General features: G+C 39.3%; 1 protein-coding gene across 2 annotated transcripts in view; it reads right to left on the reverse strand.

Annotated features, from left to right (window-relative positions):
• The window catches only part of LOC139618429 (interferon-induced very large GTPase 1-like), a 266067-nt gene that overhangs the window by 123283 nt on the left and 120385 nt on the right, over positions 1-22399 (reverse strand). The window contains exons 1-10 of one of the 2 annotated variants that reach the window (XM_071474338.1): positions 5212-5370; positions 5071-5105; positions 4118-4226; positions 3379-3948; positions 2832-2927; positions 2119-2159; positions 1688-1805; positions 1397-1546; positions 1108-1148; positions 104-149 (exon numbers count right to left, since the gene is read on the reverse strand). In XM_071474338.1, coding sequence (XP_071330439.1) covers positions 104-149; positions 1108-1148; positions 1397-1546; positions 1688-1805; positions 2119-2159; positions 2832-2927; positions 3379-3948; positions 4118-4226; positions 5071-5105; positions 5212-5299 — 1294 coding nt within the window. In that variant the 5' untranslated portion in view covers positions 5300-5370. Of the gene's footprint in view, positions 1-103; positions 150-1107; positions 1149-1396; positions 1547-1687; positions 1806-2118; positions 2160-2831; positions 2928-3378; positions 3949-4117; positions 4227-5070; positions 5106-5211; positions 5371-22399 lie in introns of those variants that run through there. The other variant, XM_071474327.1, reaches the window with a different exon arrangement.

Here is a 22399-nt window from a genome sequence, read left to right on the forward strand (position 1 = left end):
TATTTTTCTAATGTTGTCTGCAAATTATTTTGAATATAAAGCTTAGTTAATTCTATTTTGATTGTTTCCTTTAGTTGTAAATAAAACAATTTCAAAATGTTACCTTTCTCCTTGGCTTCAGAATCTCCAGAGTCATTCACTGGATCACTCTGTGAAAACACGTGATTTTATACAACCTTGAGTTCACTGGTTTAAAACTGTTGCGATCAAGTCAGTGAAGATCAACAACACTCAGCAGTTATGTTTCCACTGCAGTTTTGCACAAAATAGAAGTGATTTTCTTTTTTTTGAAAAGTCAACAAAACACAATTGTGAATGGTCTGTGTTTCCATTGAGTGATGTTGTGTAAATCAAATAAAGCTGAGTTTTCTCCTCTCTCTATCATTCCAGTAAAACATTGTGATGGATTTCCAGCACCTGCTAACAACAGCCATTGTAGTTTTAATCAAAGGCAAAGAGGACGTTTGATACACGTAATGACGGAAAGACAAACCTTCTATATCTGGTGGCAGCCCCGTATCAGGGATTTTTGGGAGATAATAATTCTTAAGACTTTTGGATGTCATGTGACCACTCATTCGTCATGTGACCTAAATTGCAGAAAAAGCATTTTGACTTCTCTTTTGCAGAATATTACTTTGTCAAATAACCGGAAAAACCACCTCATACAAGCATATACATGGTTGACGAGTATGCTCTAGCGATTACAACAGCACAAACTAGAATTATTGCCTACGCCAATCAGACTAGTTTCAGATTATATCACTGTTTATCCAGAGTCATATACAATACTAACATTTATGTGAAATTTTGTCATAATTGCTGTGTGAAGTCTTGAGTAATGGCTAAAAAGTGTTTTGTGAGGTCACCATCACCATGACCTTTGACCATCAAAATCTAATTAGTTCATCCTGGCTTCCAAGTGGACATTTGTGCCAAATTTCAAGTCCAAATTTAAACTGAAAAGACAAACAGCTCCAATCTTCAGCTCAGTTTCAGATTTTAGTCATGAAATTTAACTTCAGAAATGTTACTATATATCAATATATATATCAAAATGGAAATGTTGCTTTATGAGAGTGACTACTGAGGGACAGGGAAACTCACCTTTTCCTCTGTTGTAGCTGCTCTCTCCTCCTGCTGATCTACTGCAGGGTAATGGAACAACAAGCGGATCACCGGATCAAACATGAGATGAATAATTTAACTGCGAGTTAGCCATTCCAGATTAATAACATTTATTAGCAAAAATTGTGTTCATGTCAAAGATTATGAATGGGATATTTGCAATGTTCACAATTCAACAACATCTATCTACACAAAAAGAGACAATGTGGTTCATTTGAATTTTGCAGAAATGCAATACAAAAATCAAGAGAAATGAAGTTTTTCTCACGTTCTTTAGTAACAGTTGAAACAGTCTGAGATGTTGAACTTGTGTCCTTCAGTGTATCACAGTCCTCTGTGGGTCGCTCACTCGGGTTACTGCTGCTTTCATTATTGATCTGTTTAACTTCATCAGTCTCTCCTGCTGATGGCTCCAAGCCTGCAAATGTAAGACATTGGTTTAATTACTTGTTTTTTTTGTTTTATTACATTGTGTAATGGTTGAGACAGAATTGAAAGTGAAATAATTTTACCATAAAAATCTGTGCTACTGTTCTTTAAATTTTCATGAAAATGTTACCTTTCTCATTGGATGCAGATGGTATTGTAGACATGACTTCAGGTTCTCCCCCTGCTGTTGTGCTGTCATCATTTTTATCTGAGTTTTCAGCATCACCAGGTTCATTCACTGGCTCACACTGAGGAAACAGGAGATTTGATTTGACTTTGTTCATTAGAATTTTGGAGATTAAGTATGTGAAAATGAAAAATGCACACAGTGGTACTGTACAACAGCACAAAAAATAAAAAACAAGGGAAAACTCAGCTCATCAAAGCTGCAACCAGTAGGTTACTGGAGTCAAAGTCTGTGAAAGTCTAAAAAAAAAAGAGCTCCAGCCTTTGGCTTAAGTTTCAGGTGTTTGCAATGAATTATAACCTGACCTCATAAAAAAGCATTGAAATAGAATTGTTGCTATATGACGGTGACAATTGAGGATCAAAGGATCTCACCTTTATTTCTGTTGTAGCTCCTCTGTTCTCCATCTGATCTGCTGCAGGATAATGTAAAAACAGCAGATTGTATAAGATCAAGAGGAGCTCACTGTTTACTTTTTGTGAATTATTGTAATTTTCATTTCTTTCCGCGGGTAACTTAAGACAGTATCACTGCTTTCAGCCAGAGAAAAATCATAGCAGCTTTACAGTTTTTCTCAGTAGCTTTGACCAACAAAAGAAACAACATACGAAAAATCAAGATCCTTAAAATATTGTGAACAAATCTCAAGTCTCTTTTGCAGTTCAATAGTTAATGTATTTCTTTCATACAAAAATCAAATGTATAAGTAGAAATACAAACATCTTCAAATTGTCCAGTGATGCTGTGCATTCATGATGAAAGTGGATTAAATTCCTTATCTAATGATCTGGATAACTCAGATGTCTCCAGCAGCATGCTCGCTGTGGAAAACCTGCACATGCAAAAATACTTGTGCCACTGTTTCAAAATTAGATGTGTTGTAGGTTTAAATCTCATAAAAAATAAAAAAATAAATAAAAAGAATTGATCGCAGGTAAATCTTTCAATTTAAGCAGATTCATCCTCAATTTTTGATGCAAAGGCAGTGATATTGAGCTTTACATAAGAACAGTTACTAGACATGGACCAGGCAGACATCATAGAGAGACAACAGACTGCTCATACAGGAGGGAGGATGTAAACATACTGTATGTGATGTGCTTGGTCAGGACAGGTGGACACAGGTGAACAGTCAGAGACTTGTAGGTGAGGGTAGTACTTTGTAAGAAGATGTTTTTTTGAACTGTACATAGAAATATCTAATGAGATGGTGTCAGCAGATAAACAAGAGTGTTTGGATGACAAATATTGATTTTTTTTTTTTTTACTTTACTGTCACATACAGTAAACAGTATTTACTGTGAAGAGGGGAAACTTGTGAATGCTCTTTTAAATCTTGTGATTGTATGAGTTTATTCAGTTGGCTGTAGATGATATTTGACTTTATTGTTGGTTTATTGTCAGTATCATTGAAAACGACAAGAGTAGATACTATTTCACATTTCTTCACAAATTTGACTTTAAATTGATGAATCACTGGTTTAATCTTTAGCTATGACATGTTTTTTATAATCTGATCATGTGTCAAGTGTTACAGATAGATAGATAGATAGATAGATAGATAGATAGATAGATAGATAGACAGATAGATAGATAGATAGATAGATCTGTGAACAGCAACATTAAAATCTCACCTGTTTGATTTTGATGAAACACTGAGGAATCTGACGTTTCTTCTTCTTCATGCTCTTTATTTTCACCACAGGTCAGTTCATTGTTACAGTGTGGATCATTTTCAGAGACCATGACATCTATTTTTTTCAGCAGGGCTACTATTTCATTTTCCTCTCTCATACTTTTTGTACATGTGTGGTATCTTTTTTCAACAAAACTACTATTGGCTTTCAGGTCTGTCAGTGCTCGGTCACATTCTTCATCTGAGCCATGAGTCACAACTGTCATTAAATAAGCAAGTGATTCTTTGCCAAAGGTTTTTTCTAACCACTGCACTCCTGAGCTGTAATGGCTGTTCTGCAGACCATTTGGTAGCAAGAGGAGAAAGGCATGAACTCCCTGATTTAATGGGAATTTGTCAGTGTTTTGTTGACCAAGCATGTTAATGACAGAGATGTGTCGACCACACAAATCATAGAGTGAGGATGAAAACTGTTGTGTTTGCTCGTCATGGTCAAGTAAGATGTTTTTTGATCCAACCTCAATAGAATTTGTGTCACCAATTAACACAAGTGTGAGCTCAGGCAACACTGAAACAACAAGAACAACATCTGTATGTTATTCTACACAAATCATTTGCACAAAGCTTGTCAAAGCTTTGTTTGTGCTTTCATGATTCTTCACAGTGTTTGAAACTCAGCTGAAATATAATTTGTAAAACGTGTGATTTCTTCAGTTAATTCTTCTTGAAAATCTCACCTCTCTCTTTGGTTGTAGATGGTAGAGGCTTGATTTCAGACTCTCCTCCTGTGGTTGTATCGTTCTGCTCTGGATGTTCAGCTTCACCAGGTTCATTCACTGAATCAGACTAAGAAAATAAGAGATTTTATTCAATGATGACTTCTCCAGGTTTGATCCACTGAGATTAAACATGTTTTTATTGGGAACCAAAACCAAGAAAACAGCATCAAGATCAATGTCAAAATTGAAGATCAACAAATAAAGTTTATACATTTATTCACTGAAGGCGCTGTCTCTAAAACCATAGTGAGTGTGAGGGTCACTCTCCCTCTCCTCTACCAGTGGACCCACTGACACATTTCCACAAGAACTTCATCATTTCACTTTATCTGAGAGTAAAGTTGCTGCTTGTTTTATACCCAACAGAGCACAAGCACTGAGGACATTGTTGGAACTAACTGCTCCAATACTTTTGCATTATATTCATTTATTCATCCATCATCCAATCATAACCTTCTAACCTGTTGCATGTGTTTTGGAAATGTTTCCAGGTCTGACCCAGTAAGATTGCTGTGGTGACTTTCACATAAAAGTAACCAAGGTGCTTTTTCAGACATGAGACCCACATGTTAAACTGCCTTCAGATTAATGTAAAGGGTCACATCTTCAGGTGGGAAAACAGTATAATAAAAAGTTTTCTTTGTTAACATTTGGTCAAGTTCACTCATCCACTGCCAAACATGAAGGAGCTCATAAAATGAAAACCTGATCAGTTCTAGAAGAAAACACAATTTCACAGGTCTGATCTTTTTGGACAGTGTGGACACTGTGTGTGCTACGAACTCTTATAATTTTAGATTTAGAGATTCTCTTAAGGATTCTCCGACAGTAAATACAGATTTGACTTAGAAAGAATGGGACACTGTCAGAATAAATACAGCTGTATGATGGTGACTTATCTTATATTTTACCTTGGTTTTAGCTGCACTTCCCTCCAGCTCATCTTCTGACAGGTCATGTAAGAAGAAGCAGATTGAACAGGATCTATCATAAAAACAATATGTAGTTTGCTAATAATATTCAACTTGTAAATTGTCTAACTTTCAAATTACCTTTGTCATCTCTCACAGATGATATTACAGGTTGGGTTTCAGACTCTCCTCCTCCTCCTGCTGTGTCGTCACGGTTCTCTCTCTCCATCTCATCGACTGCTCATCTTTACAGTCATAAGACAAAGCCATTCAGACAAATGTGATAATTAACTGTTATTGGAAAATGCAGGTGAAATGTAGCAAATATTGAAAAACTTCTCTTAGAGTAAAATGCAAGTGAGGCCTTTCTGTGTATTTTGTTGAAAAAAATCATTTCAAAGTGAGCAAACATGACATATTTTTAAAATGGCGGATGATTTTTAAAGGAAATGGCCACCAATAAGCGGCAATCCCTGCTGTGAGCTGTTGTTCAACCACATCAAAAGTGAAAGTAGAAAACATTCTGACACACCCAGTTCAGACAATCACACTTTAAACAGTTAAAATTTCACCTCTGTTTTTTCTTAATAACTTTAATTTGCATGTTCATACATCACATGTACAGTATCCATGATTTAAACAAGAATAAATAGTCAACAAAAATGTGAACATGCAAGGTTTCATTTCAGACATAAATTGCAGTCTGCTGCCGAGTGACAGTTTAAACTCCCGTTGGTTTGATTTTTATGTTGTTGGAGAGAAGAAACATTTCTTTCCCCTGAGCCACAATATTTCACCACTCTAGATTCCTCACACACACTCACTCATGAGAAGATCAGAGATCAAATCTGAAGGCAAAATAACAACAAGCAAACACACCTAGTCATACACACTCTTCCACACAAATCAGAGCAGATAAGACTTAAAGAAATATCACAGTATGAAACAGAAGTTCTTGTTTGAACAGTCAGTGTCTGTTATAAAAACTATACATGCACCGATTGTATTTACACAAACACATTGTAGAAATGTACAAACTCACCTTTGATTCAGCACTGTCTGGTCTGTGTAGACGCACCTGTCTTATTATGAATCCTAATGGTTGTAACTATTCTCTATATACAGATCAGACAATTTGATAGGTCAGCCCTCACACCCCTCCCACCTCTGCTCTTAAAAAATCATACATGATGTGAAAGGTGTGAAGGTCTGAGACAGTGAAACTAAGACTGTCCTGCTGTGTCTGTTCTGATTTCCATGAAACCTCGTGACTTAGAGGAAAGTCACATATTAAGTATTTTAGGTGTTTAATATTGTCTTCAGATAAAAGTGGCGGCAATAAAGACACAATTCAGATGTGTTTTATTTTGGCAAGTCTTATTTTCTATAGCAAATACTGCAATACTGATATTCTTCACAGACAACAACAAACACTAAGGAGTTAACTCACCCAAAGGTTCAGAAGATATTTTCTGCACAAACCATGGAAGTGGAGTTCGAGGAAGCAACACGACTTCACTCAGTAAATCTGCTTCAAATGCAACTACATCAAATACACAGATATACTCACTGCTCTTCAACACTAAATAATTATTTTGTCAGTTTCTAATGAGTCACACTGTGGAGTTTGTTTATATCAGATATGCTGTAGGCAACCAGCAGTGATAGCGACTCCTCTGGATAACAGAACAGATGAACTTTTCCTAGAAACAGTAAATATGTTGCCATGTATTAGGTGTGTTAACCTGTTGGCTTCAGCTTGAGTCTGTTTTTCATGTTTGTTCACATTTTAGACCTATAAGTGAACTGAATGAGCTATTTTTTCATAACTTTGTTATGAACAATTGTATAGACTGACAGCTATCACTGGATCACTTACTGAGGAGCTTTTTTCTTCTCTGATTTCTAAGAAGATATGTGGACGTTTATTTACAGTGGTGTTCTCATGTCTGTGTGTTCAGGTTTGACTCATATTTTCTGACACAAAAACTGACACTGATGTGAGTTTTTTTGATGACTTATTTAAACATCTTATTCGGTCCAGAGATCAGTTTGAGTGTTTTGATACATTATGTGAATACATACAACCAGTAATATAAGACATGAGGAGCTCTCTGTTACAGCCTCGCTGTGACTGCAGCATTTTCCCCAGTGTTCCCTGTGTCTGTCTTTTCCCCCTGTCTGTTTTTTTTCTGAGGTGGCACAGTGGTGTAGTGGTTAGTGCTGTTCTGGGTTTGAATCCCGGGCCTGGGGCCTTTCTGTGTGGAGTTTGTATGTTGTCCCCGTGTCTGTATGGGTTCCCTTCAGGAGCTCCAGCTTCCTCCCACAGTCCAGAGCACAGTATGTGAGAGTGCCTGGTTGTTTGTCTCTGTCAGCCCTGTGCTAGACTGGTGTGCTGTCCAGGATGTACCCTGCCCTCATCCAATCTCAGCTGGAATTTGCTCCAGCCCCCTCATGACCTGGTTCAGATAAGCAGAATAGATAATGATCATCCAATAATGGATGGATGTTTTTTTCCCTGTGTCTCCTCCCCTTTTTGTGTGTGTGTGTGTGTGTGTGTGTGTGTGTGTGTGTGTGTGTGTGTGTGTGTGTGTGTCTGCTCCTCAACAGGGGCATGGTGCAGCACTGACTACCTGGCACACCTGCAACTCATCCCTGCTTTCCCCCAAGGATTCACATTCTCTCTCTCCTGCTGTTTTATTTAGACCTTTTATTATATCAGCCTTGTCTGCATCTGAATCTGCTCCAGGTTCCAAATAGAAATAACACCCAAATGTAACACTCTTAGCCCCGTTTATTTTGTCAAAGTGGCTCTCAGAGTAAAAAAGCTTGGAGACTCCTGCTGTACATGATACTAAAGGTACAAACCTCTGTTTGATTTCTGCCTAAACTGTAATGTGTTTTGTTGTTTTTGTATTTTTCTGACAATTTCCAAAAATAAATGGGATTTACAAAAGGATTACAAACAAAGTTAACTCTTTTTCACACATAAAAAACTTTAAATAATTTGCTGGAGGAGCTGGAGGAGTGTTTCCATGCAGGAACAACAGACTATCACACAAATCTCATGAACTGTGGGTTTGTTCTCAGCTCACTGATTTTATTGTTCCAGACACAGTTTCAACAAATAGACTTTGATCTCTTCCTCCTCTTCAGAAAAGGCATATGATGTTTTGTGGCTGCGGGAAACGGCAGGAGAAGGTGGACGCCCAGCGGATGCATCAGGCGTCCTCAGAGACCTCCTACAGGAGCGGCCCCTGTTGTTCATGCTCCTGCTGAACGAAGGGTTGGGGGAAATCACCCCAGGGCTCTGCACAGACGTCTCTGTTAGAGAACTGTTGTCTTCATCTTCCTCACCTGCTGCCTGGCTGTGATTGGACATCTGAAGGCAGCTGGGGTTGTCAATCAAGCTGAGCACCTCAGTCATAAGGGAGGGGCCGAGGTCTACAGTGAACGAGGTGAGGGAATCTGAGCGTTTCAGTGCGATGCTGCCGCCGCCGTCTGGTAGAGACCCTTTCTGGGCGTCTCCATCTTGACACTGTCTGTCAAGGCGAGAGAGGCGGGGCAGAGTGACAAATCCAGACTGCAGTCCTGCAAACAGAGAGGACAAGAAAACACACTGACGTCTCTGATATGACACAAGGAAAAGAAAACATCTCAGGCACAGTCTCACATTTGAAGATGGCAGAATAAAACCATACAAGAATAATATCAATGATGGTATGTTACAAGCACTGTGTTGTAGCTGGATTTGGGATTTAAACTTACATTTTTAATAAATTTTCAAATTGATGGCACGTTACAAAGTGCAGACCTCTGTCAACACTTCAGGGGAAATCCATCCTACGACAGATATGAAGAGTAAATTTATTTTTTCATTAGAAACTAAAGGACATTAAACTAAGCTGAAAATAAGATGAAGTCTCAGAGTTTTTCTTTGCTACATTCAGAATAATAATTTGAGTAAATCTGATCTCCATATGGCAGTAAACCTGCCATGCTGTGTTGATTGTTTAGTTCACTACAGTCTGTCTGTCTTAGTCAGCATTTATTCAAAACAATGATAATAAAAAATGAATTAAACTAAATAATAAAAAACATCAAATGATAAATAATAAAATCAAATGTGCTGACTGAATGAGCTGTTATACAGGACGCTTGTCCAGCATTTCAAGTACCTGACCACAGGGTGGCAGCCTGTGACAACACAGCAGCAGTTTGTTTTCCACACCAGCTCCACTTGAAGAGGAGAAGGACACACTTCATCTTACAACTGTCAAACAGCAGAAAACAAGAGGAGATGTAGAGAGAGCATGATGTCACTGAAAGGAGGGGAACACAACAGATATAAATATAAATGTGAAGTGAGCTTCTCATGGAGTCCAGTGAAGAGTGGGTGACATTCAGTTGATAAAAGTGGAAAATGTAGAATAAAAGACCTTTATAGACATTGTAAGGAAAGATATTTACTGTACTAAAAATTATTTGTAAAGTCTTGGTTTAGTCAGTTATGTTTCTTTTCAGTGTTATAATTTAGATTTAAGCAGAGGAGTCCCTTTGTTCTTCTATTAACCCCCAGTTGTGATAAGCTGTGATTCTTCTCAGTTACTCTTTGCTGATTTTTATCCAAAATAAAAATAAAAAATGCTTATACTATGTGAAATTATTAAGGACCATGTAACCGAACACTTAGTTTAATCTCTCTCCTGCCAATACTGATAATTGTTACCTACATTTTTTATTAAAGAAATGATGTCTCATGCCAGGTCAGTTTCTAGTTTCTTTCTTTAAACTAGAGACCATCTTGTGATGGGATCACACCGGCCACAACACCCCTCAAAGAGTTAACGTTGGACCCATGAATACTCAGCAGTTATTACATTTGAGGACTCAGCTCTCATGGGTCAGACCACACCCAACTTCTAACTCACTCTTCATTTTGATCTCAGCTTCACACTTGTAAAGATTTGTTACTGTATCTTGTGTCACTGTTGCACTGACAAAATATGTCCACAGATATAAACACCTGCCCATGCACTCAGAACCACCTCTGTGGTAGTTCCTGCTACAGCAGCTGTCTCCAGGACCACATTTTGCCATGATAACACACACACACGGTGAAAACAATACTAGCCACACTGCTGTGGCTGGAAAATTAAGAGAGATTACTTCACTTCTGAGAGTCTGGACTCAGCTACATGATCTCTATATGATAATACAAAATAGGCCATATGCTATCAAATGAAAATAAAAGTAGTAAAAAAAATACCTAAATTCAAAACCTATCATAAACCTTGTTGCTCAGTGATGAATGAACATGTTGTTCTGTCTCTTATCCATATTCTGTGAAACAGAATGATTCCAGGTGAAAGCTAAAGTAAATAAATTCAGGGTTTTCTGTGGAAATGTGTCCAGCTGTGTTTGTTTGGTAGAAACATCAAAATATGCTTGGACAAGTCTGCTCTATCGGCCCAGCCAAGCATCTCAAGACAATCAGATAACTACTATATGTAACTTCACTCACACATACACTGCTTTGTTAGATACACATGGGATCTGTACACACACATACACAAATGCAGAAAGACACACACACATTCTTGTTTTTGTCATTTGTGGGGTCCACCCAAGAGTGACTGTTGAAGACAAATATCACTTCAAATTAACAATTAAAACAACTTTTGCACAAAACCAGTTTCTGAAGATGGATACTTCTTGTTTTCATCACTGGTGGGGTCCACCTTCGCACACTTTGTTGTCTCTGTCTCCTCAACCTACTACATTGTCAGATATTACATTTGTCCCCAGCTATCAGCCATTTCCCTCACTGCATTTTATGAATATACTGGCTGTATATACATGGTTGATTAGAGCTGGGCAGAAATACAGTGTGTACATACCCTTGATCAAAGGTTTTTCTGAGATTCTAAGATCCTTTTTTTTCATATTAGCAGATGTTTCTTGTTTCTTGTCTTTTTTTTTTGTAAACTAGTAGCTCTAACTCACACCTCCAATCTTGTTTCATCGACTGGACCTCAGGTTTACTACCTCCTGACTCCAGTTAGCTTTTGTTGATATCATTAGCTTAGAGGTTCACATACTTTTTCCAACCTACACTGTGAATATTTGAGTTTCAAAAACAATACAATCATTTGTGTGTTATTAGTTGAAATAGAATGTGATGGTAACTTGGATGGAGAATTACATTTTATGAAAAATTTATCCTGAAATAGAGATAATTCCAAAGGTTTCATTTACTTTTTGTTGCCACTGTAGATGTACAAGTCTTGATTAACTGTAAAGCTAAAGCTAAATAGAAAATGGCCTTACTTTATTAGAATTATAAAAAAATAACAAATTAGATATCACAAAAGCCCTACTGCATGTTGTAATGACACTGAGCACTCTAACACACATTATGTGAATGAATGAATGAATGAATAAATTAAAAAAATGATGCCAGACAAGAAGAGTTAGATATCAAATTTAGGTCATTATGGGGAGACAGAAGACCAGAGTGTCATCAGTAGATGCCTTTAAAATTGTTTAACAAAAAAAAAGGAGAAAGACAGTGAAAAGAGCAATAGTCCACTAGGGTCAGCAACAACCTCCTGCTGGCAGCTGATTCAGGTAACTGCTCAATTCTACTTCTATCTACCTGGAAGACACTTTTCAGTTGATTTTGTGTTTTCCTCTGCTCCTAACCACTGTTGTGTTCCCCAGGGCTCAATCTTAGGTCCCATCCTTTTCTCCCTTTACATGTTCCTGTGGGTGACATGATACAAAACCATAAAATTAAGTTCAATTTTTATGCTGAGGACACGCAAATCTATTTTCCAATGACAAAATGACTAATCCAGCCTACAAACCCTGTATACTTAGGAGACATTAAAAGGTGGATGACTGTCAACACTCCACAGCTCAGTGACACTAAATCTGAGGTCATTCTCATTGCCGCTGCTCATGTCAGGGTCCAGATTGATATCAACCTCCTTGGCTGGCTTCCAACCTAGAGCTCTCTGCCAGACATCTTGGTATAATAATTAACTCTAATTTCAAACTGGACCTCGAAGTACAAATGGTTGTGCAATCATGTCTGTATTATCTACAGAATATTGTCAAAATCAAATCATTTGTGTCATTCACCTATTTGGAGAAGGTTATTAACACATTCATCTCATAGTGTCTTGATTACTGCAGCTCCATGTACACGTCTCCCAAACATCTCTTTATTCCCTGCAACTCATCCAAAATGCTGCAGCTAGACTCTTAACTGGTTCCAAATGTGAACCAGTTAAGAGTTAAGATCATTTAGCCTCCTTTTATTGGCTACCTGTGTTTTTTAGAAATGATTTTGAAATACTTGAAAGATCTGGTGCACCTTCTGGTATCTCAGAGCTCCTCTCCCCTTATGACCAAACGTGCTGCCTGAGATCCTCAGACAAAACTCTGTTATCTGTCCCAAAGTCATGGCTAAAAACCAAAGGTGACTGTATTTGTTATTAGAGCCCCCAAACTTTGGAACGCCCTTCCCAAGGAGATCAGGTGTGCTGAGTCACTGCCCTGGTGTAAAACATTACTTGTTACGGCTCGTACTTTTGTCAGGATTGGACCCCAGAGCAGACCCAGACACAGACAAGCAGGTGAAAGAAAAAGGAAGGTTTATTGTTAGACTTCAGCAGATCAGAGTGGTCAAAGTCTCTTTTTCAGGGGATTAAGCTTGGAAGCTGATGAATCCAGCTGGTGAGTGGCGTGGCAGGTAATGGCGGGAGAATGTGGAGACAGAGGGGGAGTCAGGGGTGTGGGAGCAGGACTGGTCTCACAGCAGGAGCAGGTAGCAGCACTGGAGCAGCAAAACTCTGGAGCGAGGAGAAACACAGATGAGCACTTTGTTCTGGAGAAATCACAAAGCAAATATCTAAGTTCAAACATAAGGGACTGGAATGGCCTGACATGTTACCATGAAGCAAGCAGAACAATCTGGCAGAGAGTGGGTGATCAACCAGGGTTTTTAAACTGCCTTGATGAATGATGGGCTGCAGGTGCTGCACCACGCCTGCACCACGCCCCTGCTGGAAGGAAACACACAAGAACACAGGGGGGAGGAGACAGAGGGAAGACACACAAGGAAACACTGGGGAAAAACCCCAGCCAGGCTGTAACACTATTCAAAACATACTTGTATAAAGCAGCTTTTATCTTCGGTTTCTACTTTTGGTTCTTACTTGTGGATTTATTTTTTATTTGGTTTTGTCTGTTTTATTGATTTTATTGTTTTAAAATACAAATTTGTAATTCTTCTTGCCTTGCTAATTGACACTTTGCCTCTCTTTATTGCTTAAGTTATTAAATATAAATAATAACCATGTATATATTTCATTTTTAATTTTCAAGCAAAAAACAAACATGAAAATGTTTTCAGCATAATAGACTGGTTGAATATCACAGATACAGTATACTCTGGTAAGTGTTACTTTTTTCTGCAATGTAAACAACAATATCTTCAAGACCTTCCTCAATGTACACAGTGGCCCTTAATCTTAGTTTGTTCATCACCTCACAGTGGCACTTTGGCAGCTGTTTCTCTTGTTCAATGATCAAGGAGACAGTTAATCTCTTTTGCAAAATTCAATTCAATTCAATTCAATTTTATTTGTATAGCGCCAAATCATAATATACATTATCTCAAGGCACTTTACAGGGTAAGGTCAAGACCTTACTTTGTTACAGAATAAACCCAACAGTTCCCACAAAGAGCAAGCGCTTGGCGACAGGGGGGAGGAAAAACTCCCTTTTAACAGGAAGAAACCTCCAACAGAACCGGGCTCAGGGTGGGCGGCCGTCTGCCTCGACCGGTTGGGTTTAGGAGAAGATAGAAAGAGGGGGTGGGGGGAGGAGAGAGGAGAGAAGAGAGAGAGAGAGAGACCAGGAACAGCTGTGTCGGTAATGGTGTTATCAATAATAATGACAGGTAACAGTGGTTAATAGTAAAGATGAGTAGTGGTGGATCTGGGTCCTGCTGCTCCCGGGGCAGAAATACCTGCAGAATGAGGACAGAGAGAGGGAGAGAGAGGAGAAGCACAAACTACGGGAGAGAAAAAATACAAAGTTAATGGCATGAAGTTATCGAGAGAGAGAGGGGGAGAGAGACAGAAATAGAGAGAGAGTGCCCAGTGAATCATGGGAATCCCCCAGCAGTCTAGCTCTATAGCAGCATAACTAAGGGATGGGTCAGGACATACCCGAGCCAGCCCTAACTATAAGCTTTACTAAACAAGACAGTTTTAAGCCTGATCTTAAAGGTAGAGAGGGGGTCTGCCTCCCGAACCCACACTGGGAGCTGGTTCCACAGGAGAGGAGCCTGATAGCTGAAGGCTCTGCCCCCCATTCTACTCTTACAAACTCTGGGAACCACAAGTTGACCTGCGTTTAGAGAGCGAAGTGTCCTATTGGGAAAATACTATAATACTATAAGCTCTCCAAGGTACGATGGTGCCTGACCATTAATGGCTTTGTAGGTGAGGAGGAGGATTTTAAATTCTATCCTGGATTTTACAGGGAGCCAATGCAGAGAGGCTAACACAGGAGAGATGTGATCTCGTTTCCTAGTTCCTGTCACTACTCGTGCTGCCGCATTCTGGATCAATTGGAGGCTTTTTACTGAATTTTTGGGACATCCTGACAATAAAGAGTTACAGTAGTCCAGTCTTGAGGTAACAAATGCATGAACTAGTTTTTCAGCATCCTTTAGACATAGAATGGGTCTGATTTTAGCAATATTGCGCAGGTGGAAGAAGGCTGTCCTAGAGACTTGCTTTATATGTGAAGTAAAGGTCCTGGTCAAAAATGACACCAAGGTTTCTGACTGTAGTACTGGAGGCCAAGGTGATGTCATCCAGAGTCAGTATATTATCACATAGTGTATCTCTGAGGTGTTTTGGGCCAATTACAATAACTTCAGTTTTGTCTGAATTTAAGAGTAAGAAATTACTGGTCATCCAGATTTTTATGTCCTTAAGACAGACCTGAAGCTTGGCTACCTGGTTAGTCTCACCTGGCTTCATGGATAACTACAGCTGGGTGTCATCTGCGTAACAATGGAAATTCATCTGGTGCCTCCTAATAATGTTTCCCAGAGGGAGCATATATAGACTGAAGAGCATTGGTCCTAGCACAGAACCTTGTGGAACTCTATGACTGACTTCTGTGATGATAGAGGAGTCATTATTAACATGAACAAACTGGAGTCTATCTGACAGATATGACTTAAACCAGCTTAGTGTGGTTCCTTTGATGCCGACCATATGTTCTAGTCTCTGTAATAAAATCTTATGATCAATGGTGTCAAATGCGGCACTAAGATCTAGTAGGACAAGTACAGAGACAAGTCCATTGTCTGAGGCTATGAGTAGATCATTGGTAACCTTAACCGGAGCTGTTTCTGTGCTATGATGGACTCTAAAACCTGACTGAAAATCTTCAAACAAACCATTCCTGTGCAAATAATCACATAACTGGTTTGCAACAACCTTCTCGAGGATTTTGGAAATAAAGGGGAGGTTGGATATAGGTCTATAATTGGCTAAAACATCAGGATCAAGAGTAGGCTTTTTAAGTAGAGGTTTAATTACTGCAACTTTAAAAGCCTGCGGTACATAACCAGTTGATGAAGATAAGTTAATCAGACTTAATATAGAGGTGTCAATTAAAGGAAAAACTTCTTTGAACAACCTTGCTGGAACGGGGTCAAGAAGACAAGTCAATGGTTTAGATGGCGAAACTGTTGAAGTGAGCTCAGGGAGATGTACAGGAGAGAAACAGTCAAAATATAAGCCAGTTACAGTCGACTCTGAGGCTGCTGAACTGGACAGTACATCTGAGCCAGCTGTGGGGAGGAGATGGTGAATTTTTTTTCTAACAGAGACAATTTTATCTGTAAAGAAGCTCATAAAGTCATTACAGCTGAGGGCTAAAGGTATAGATGGGTCAACAGAGCTGTGGCTGTCTGTCAGCCTGGCTACAGTGCTGAACAGAAACCTGGGATTGTTCTTGTTTTCTTCTATCAATGATGAATAATAGGATGTTCTGGCTTTACGGAGGCTTTTTTTATACGCCAATAGGCTGTCTTTCCAAGCCTTTAGAGATTCTTCCAGGTTAGTAGAACGCCACCTTCTTTCTAGTTTCCTTGAATTTTGCTTTAAAGCTCGTGTTTCTGAGTTGTACCATGGAGCTAGCCTTCTCTGACTCACTACCTTCTTCCTCAGAGGGGCCACAGTGTCTAGAGTTGCACGCAGTGAGGCTACAGTACTGTCAGCAAGATCATCAACCTGTGTGGATGTGAAGTTAAGAGAGCTGTTCCCTAATGCATTGATACATGGCAGTGGGCTCAGTACTGATGGGATTCTTTCTTTAAATTTGCTAATGGTATTGTCAGAGAGACACCTGCTGTAATAGATTTTTTCCCCAGATGCTGTGTAGTCCATGACTGAAAACTCAAATGTTAACAGAGAATGGTCAGATAAAAGAGGGTTTCTGGGAAATACAGTTAGATATTCAATGTCAGTCCCATAAGTCAGAACCAGATCAAGGGTATGGTTAAAAGAGTGAGTGGGTTCATTAACATGCTGAGAGAAGCCAATTGAGTCTAATAATGAATTAAATGCAATACTCAGGCTGTCACTTTCAACATCTTCATGAATATTACAATCACCCACCATGATAACTTTATCTGTGCTGAGAACTAACTCAGATAAAAAGTCTGAGAACTCAGATAAGAACTCAGAGTAAGGGGCAGGTGGACGATATACAGTAACTAGTAGGACTGGTTTTTGTGTCTTCCAGTTTGGGTGAGACAGACTAAGAATAAGGCTTTCAAATGAATTATGATTAACTTTAGGCTTAGGATTTATTAGTAAATTGGAGTGATAGATGGCTGCCACCCCTCCTCCTCGGCCTGTGCTTCGAGGGATATGAATGTTAACATGAGTGGGGGGTGTTGATTCATTCAGACTAACATATTCATCCTGCTGCAGCCAGGTTTCAGTCAGACAGAGCAGATCAATGTGATGATCAGTTATCAGATCATTGACTAGTAGAGATTTAGATGAGAGTGATCTGATATTCAATAATCCACATTTAATTTTCCTGTTATTTGGTTCTGGAATAACAGTTGTGTTAATTTTTATTAGGTTTTCATGTCTAACTCCTCCTCTGTTCACTTTTGATTTATTATATTTAAATGTAGGTGGTCGGGGGACAGACACAGTTTTTAGGGGGTGAATGGCAGCGACTGCTCTAAGAGGCGCAGAGAAGAGTGTAAGACTGCGACTCTGCCTCCTGGTCTCAGCTCTGGTTTGTCCTGGCTTTGGCTTTCTAATAAACTCAGTGAAGTTTCTAGATAAGAGCGCAGCTCTATCCAGCGTGGGATGTATGCCGTCCCGTCTAATCAGACCAGGTCTTCCCCAGAAAGTCTGCCAGTTATCATCAAACCCACATCGTTAGCGGAACACCACCTCGATAACCAGCGGTTGAACGAGCGGCTGTACATGTCCCCGCTGGTCAGGTTGGGTAGGGGCCCAGAGCAAACTGGAGTCCGACATTGTTTTAGCATAAGTACACACCGACTCCACATTAATCTTAGTGATCTCCGATTGGCGTAATCGGGTGTCATTAGTGCCGACGTGCATTACAATCGTACTGTATTTACGTTTATCCTTCACCAGCAGCTTCAGGTTTGATTTAATGTCGCCCGCTCTGGCCCCAGGAAACATGTGACTATGGCCGCTGGTGTCGCTAACTTCACATTTCTCAGAATAGAGTCACCAATGACCAGAGTTTGTTTCCCAGCGGGTGTGTCGCTGAGTGGGGAGAACCTGTTGGAAACGTGAACAGGTTGGTGGTGAGCCGTGGGCTTTTGTTTAGGACTAAGCCTCTTCTTGTTCCGAACAGTCACCAGCCGCCCTGACCTCCCGGCTGCTCGGGAGCTGCTGGGGGGAGAGAAGGAGCTACAGAAGGAGCCACACCGGGTCGGTCCGCACCAGCTACTGGGGGCTGGCTAACTGGAGAAGCTAAAGATGTGGTTTCCATGGTGCGGAGCCGGGATCCAGATCTCTGAGCCTCGCCTCCATAACTGCAAACAAACCACATTTATTACATGTACCATTATCACTAAAGGAGGCAGAGGAGTAACTAAACATGAAGCAGGCTGAGCAAGAGAGAGCAGGAGAGGGAGAGACAGAAGCCATCATTAACTGCTAAGCTAAAGTAGCTAACAGAGCTAGCGTGTAAACAGCTGTGTTTTAATGAGAATCTCACGAAGAGAAGCAGAGAGCTGAGAGCGATCGAACAGAAGTTACAACAGATAATTAGCGGTTATATACAAAAATACAACGAGGATCAGCTGAATTCAGAGAGAGCAGCAACAAACACAACACCACCAACAACCGGAAGTGACACAATACGCTTACCGCAGCACGTCGCCGTCACGGAGCCTACTGAGAAAATGAGTTCAACAGCAATGATTAAACAGAGTAGTGCTTCTTCATGGAATAGGCTTCTTGACTTATTGTTACTGTTAAAAGTCCTTTCACTCAGTTTTTTGTACTCTAAATTATAAATACAGTGAGACTTTACAATCACACCCCTTACATTGTGTCTTCCAGGACAGAGGACTGTGCCCCTGTACCAAGATCATCGTCCTACATCTTCCATTATCTCCAGGACTCTTCACCAACACCAGGGCTGAAAATGAGCATGGTAAGTTCAAATTTGTTGCTGTTTTTATTTCACTATACCGTACCCTGGAAGTGTTATTTGTTGAAAAAAACAGTGGACAGATAGAAATGTTTGTTGTTGGCAAGTCTGCTAACATTATGACCAGCAATAATCTTTCCTCTTCTAATCAAATTGTTTGAAACCCTGAGCTACACAACTGTGTTTCTCAGCAACTCGAACTAAAGAATGTGGATCTGCGAGCTGGAAATCAGCTGAAAGTAAAGGGAGTAATTCTGCATGATGCTGAGAGGTAAGATCACCAAACACAGTATATTTATTTTATATTAGCCTCTTCACTGAATAAAAAATATGATAATATCTGTGTGCATAAATTCTGGTTTATTGCTGGAGTAAAATTTATTAAGTAGTCTGTTGGTAAATGTCTAATGTTACATGTCTGTGTGGTCTTCTGAGCTCTGCAAACACCTGGATGTTAGCACTACATTTCTTGTATAAACTCAGATTCCAGATCGATCTTTGCTGTGATGCAGACGACCTGGCGCTGCACTTTAACCCTTGTTTCCATGACGACACTGATGGAGCTGTGCTTGTGTGCAACTCAAAGACTGCTGGTTGTTGGGATGATGAGAAACGGGAAATACACAACCACTTACAGAGAGGAGCAGACGTCAAGGTGAGGGAGTCCAGCTGAAGGAGGAGAAGACGTGTGTACTTGATGAAAAGTACCATGAAAGGTTTTGTAAGGATTTTCTTTAAAAGGTTTAAGGTTTGAAGGGAAAATATATTTGATCACTTTCCCCTTGACACATAGATAGTTTGAGTTTTATGTGTCTCAGAGTGTTTCTACTAAAATGAAAAGGTTTTACTCTCTAAGTATGTTTTTTATTTAGATTGTACTGAAGCTGGCAGGAAACACGTTTGAGGTGGAGCTTCCTAATGGACAGGAAGTCCAGTTCCCTAACTGTATTGGCATGGACGCCATCAGCTACAACAGAGTTACAGGGGACTTCAAACTGACTTCCTTCAAGATCTGCTAAGAGATGCAGCTGCTGTAACACATGCACGCTGTGGTTCTGAGTTTGGAGAAAGACGAGACTGAGACTGAAATGTTATTTAAAAATGTCCTGTTGTACACGAGAATAAAAATGTTCAAATTATCTTGTTTTGTTGTCCCTGAGGGGTCAGTTTAATAAACTGTAACCTGACCCTGAAAAACATTTTCTCACAAATAGTGATACAAACTTCAGATAGCTCTGATACAGAGAGCAATCGTCCAATTAAAGGGACTTTACACCAATTTTATACATGAAGTTCAGTTTATTTGTCACAAGGAGTCCTCTACCTGTGCAAACACTCATGATGTCTCTGCAGGGAGATATCTAAAGTCTGAGAAAATAACTCATCAGGGTTATTTCCGCTCACACTTGAGTCTTTGAATATTTAACAAACTGGAGGTGTGTGGTTTGACAGACACTGCTGAGTTGCAGTTTGGGAAATGTAGGATCCAGTGTCTTTGGAATATTTAATAGTCTTTCTCCGCAAACTTAACAAAGATGCAATACTAAATTGTTGCAGTTCTCCTGAAAACTGGCTTTAGAAGCCATCTCATATGCATCAAAGGTGACAAACTGTAACTGGATTTTACTGCTGCCTGGCATTTGATGTTATCTGTAAATAATAAAAATATACACACTGAGAAACGGGGACTGAAAAGTTACCACACAGTCAGAGAACAGAAGTGTGTGTCACACTTTGGGCAGACAATAGAGCAGCTTAAGCCATGCGTGATTTTCTCAGAAGACTGTAATGTGAATCAGGAACCATCTACAAAAGGTGGGGTCTTCTACAAACAGATGGCAGGTCTCAAAAGTTTCAATTGAGACTTTGTCATTTGAGAAAAAAGAAACATGGTCTTTCAGTAGATATAATGTAGGTATTTTTATTATGCTCATTAATAACGTGAAAAATTAAACTCAACAGATGTGTTTGTGTTGTCACTGAGTGATCAGTTTAATAAATACATAGAAAGATAAAAACCTTTTGAAACATTTTCCTCACGTGACTTCATTACGCCTGAACATCAGAAATGTTCAGAGAGAGAAAAACAACAAATCTCATGTTGATATAGAGATAATGACAGATTATTTGAAATTTGATTAACATAATACTTCAAATACTTCTTCAACAGGAAGCACCCCGGATCAGTTGTTTTATGTTATTTAACAAGATTCAACTAAAAATGCAGAGAAAGGCAAACAGACAACACTTATTTGATAATAATATCCAATACATATTTGAGAAATTAGTTACACAGGTTATCAAAGAAGTATGCCCTCCATTCACTGCTGTGAAATCATTTCTGACAGCATGTCTCATCAACCTTCTCACAACTCTTCTCATGCTCACTAAACTTCAAATTTAATGTGATTTGATAAAAAAAAACCTCAAAATAATAATTACATAATCGTAATTATGCATCATATCAATTATTTCTCTTTCTTTTAAAAAACAAACAAATAAAAAACAACACATTGTGTTCTGCTTTATCATCATGGAAGCTTTTATCATATTATATCACACTAACCAGGTTTGTGGATGACACACTGATTTCATATTCATGTTAACACATGAGTTTTTATGCCTCATTTATTCTCCAAATTACTATTGTTCTTCTGTGCTCTGTGTTTTAAGTGTTAATATGAATAAAGCAATCAGATTTGTATATGCTGTAGTTTGTAATGATTCATTTAGTATCCACATTTGTTTGTCACAGACAAAAACAACCTGTCGATGATGAAATCAGTCAAAGTCTGTGAACGGCATTTTACAGAAGTATTGAAGTTTGATTCATGATTGTGTTAGGTCACCCAGACTGTATATTTCATCCAGACTTTTAATCGCCATAAAATGTGGGTTTACATGATTTGCAAATCATAGCATTCTGTGTGTGTCCCAACTTTTTCAGAAACGGGGTTGTACAACCTCAGTGCATCAAATGTGAGTGCACTTGTGATCACCACAGCAAATTCGATTACACGTGCGATTTCAAGTTAAGGCTAATTGCATTAATAAGGTTATAAGAGATCACCTGAACCCCACATCTCAGTTTTGGTTTGGGTTGTGTCTAATGCAGCATGGCTCCACATGGTAAAGAGGGTACAAGTGCATCAGTGGGCGACTGAACATAAGCTGAAAAAAAAGTTGCAGCAGTGATTAGAAAATATAGGAAAAAATCATACCACCAATAATTTGCTATTTGCAGGTAACTTGTGACTTAGCACAGGGATTATCTGTGGTTATTGGTGTTTCAATGTCTGATCAGACGATGCAAAGGACATTGCATAAAGTCTGTCTCTGCAGACAGAGTCTGTGTAGTTATCCCACATTTCATAAATGTACAGCGACCTCTAGTGGTAGCCCCCTGTTAGTTTGGGCGGGTGTAGCTGGGACCGGTCAGTTCTTCTGTTGTGCTGATGTTATTTTGACGAGGTGAAGCTGAGCTGTTGATTACCTAGCCGACGGGCAGCTCGGTTACTGTGTGTGCACCAGTTAGCATGTGTGTAGTTGAATGCTAATACAACAAATAAACACCTGG

This window comes from Trachinotus anak, unplaced genomic scaffold, assembly GCF_046630095.1.
Source record: "Trachinotus anak isolate AG129_WGS33_773 ecotype Australia unplaced genomic scaffold, CSIRO_AGI_Tana_v1 ptg000003l, whole genome shotgun sequence".
Classification (NCBI taxonomy): domain Eukaryota; kingdom Metazoa; phylum Chordata; class Actinopteri; order Carangiformes; family Carangidae; genus Trachinotus; species Trachinotus anak.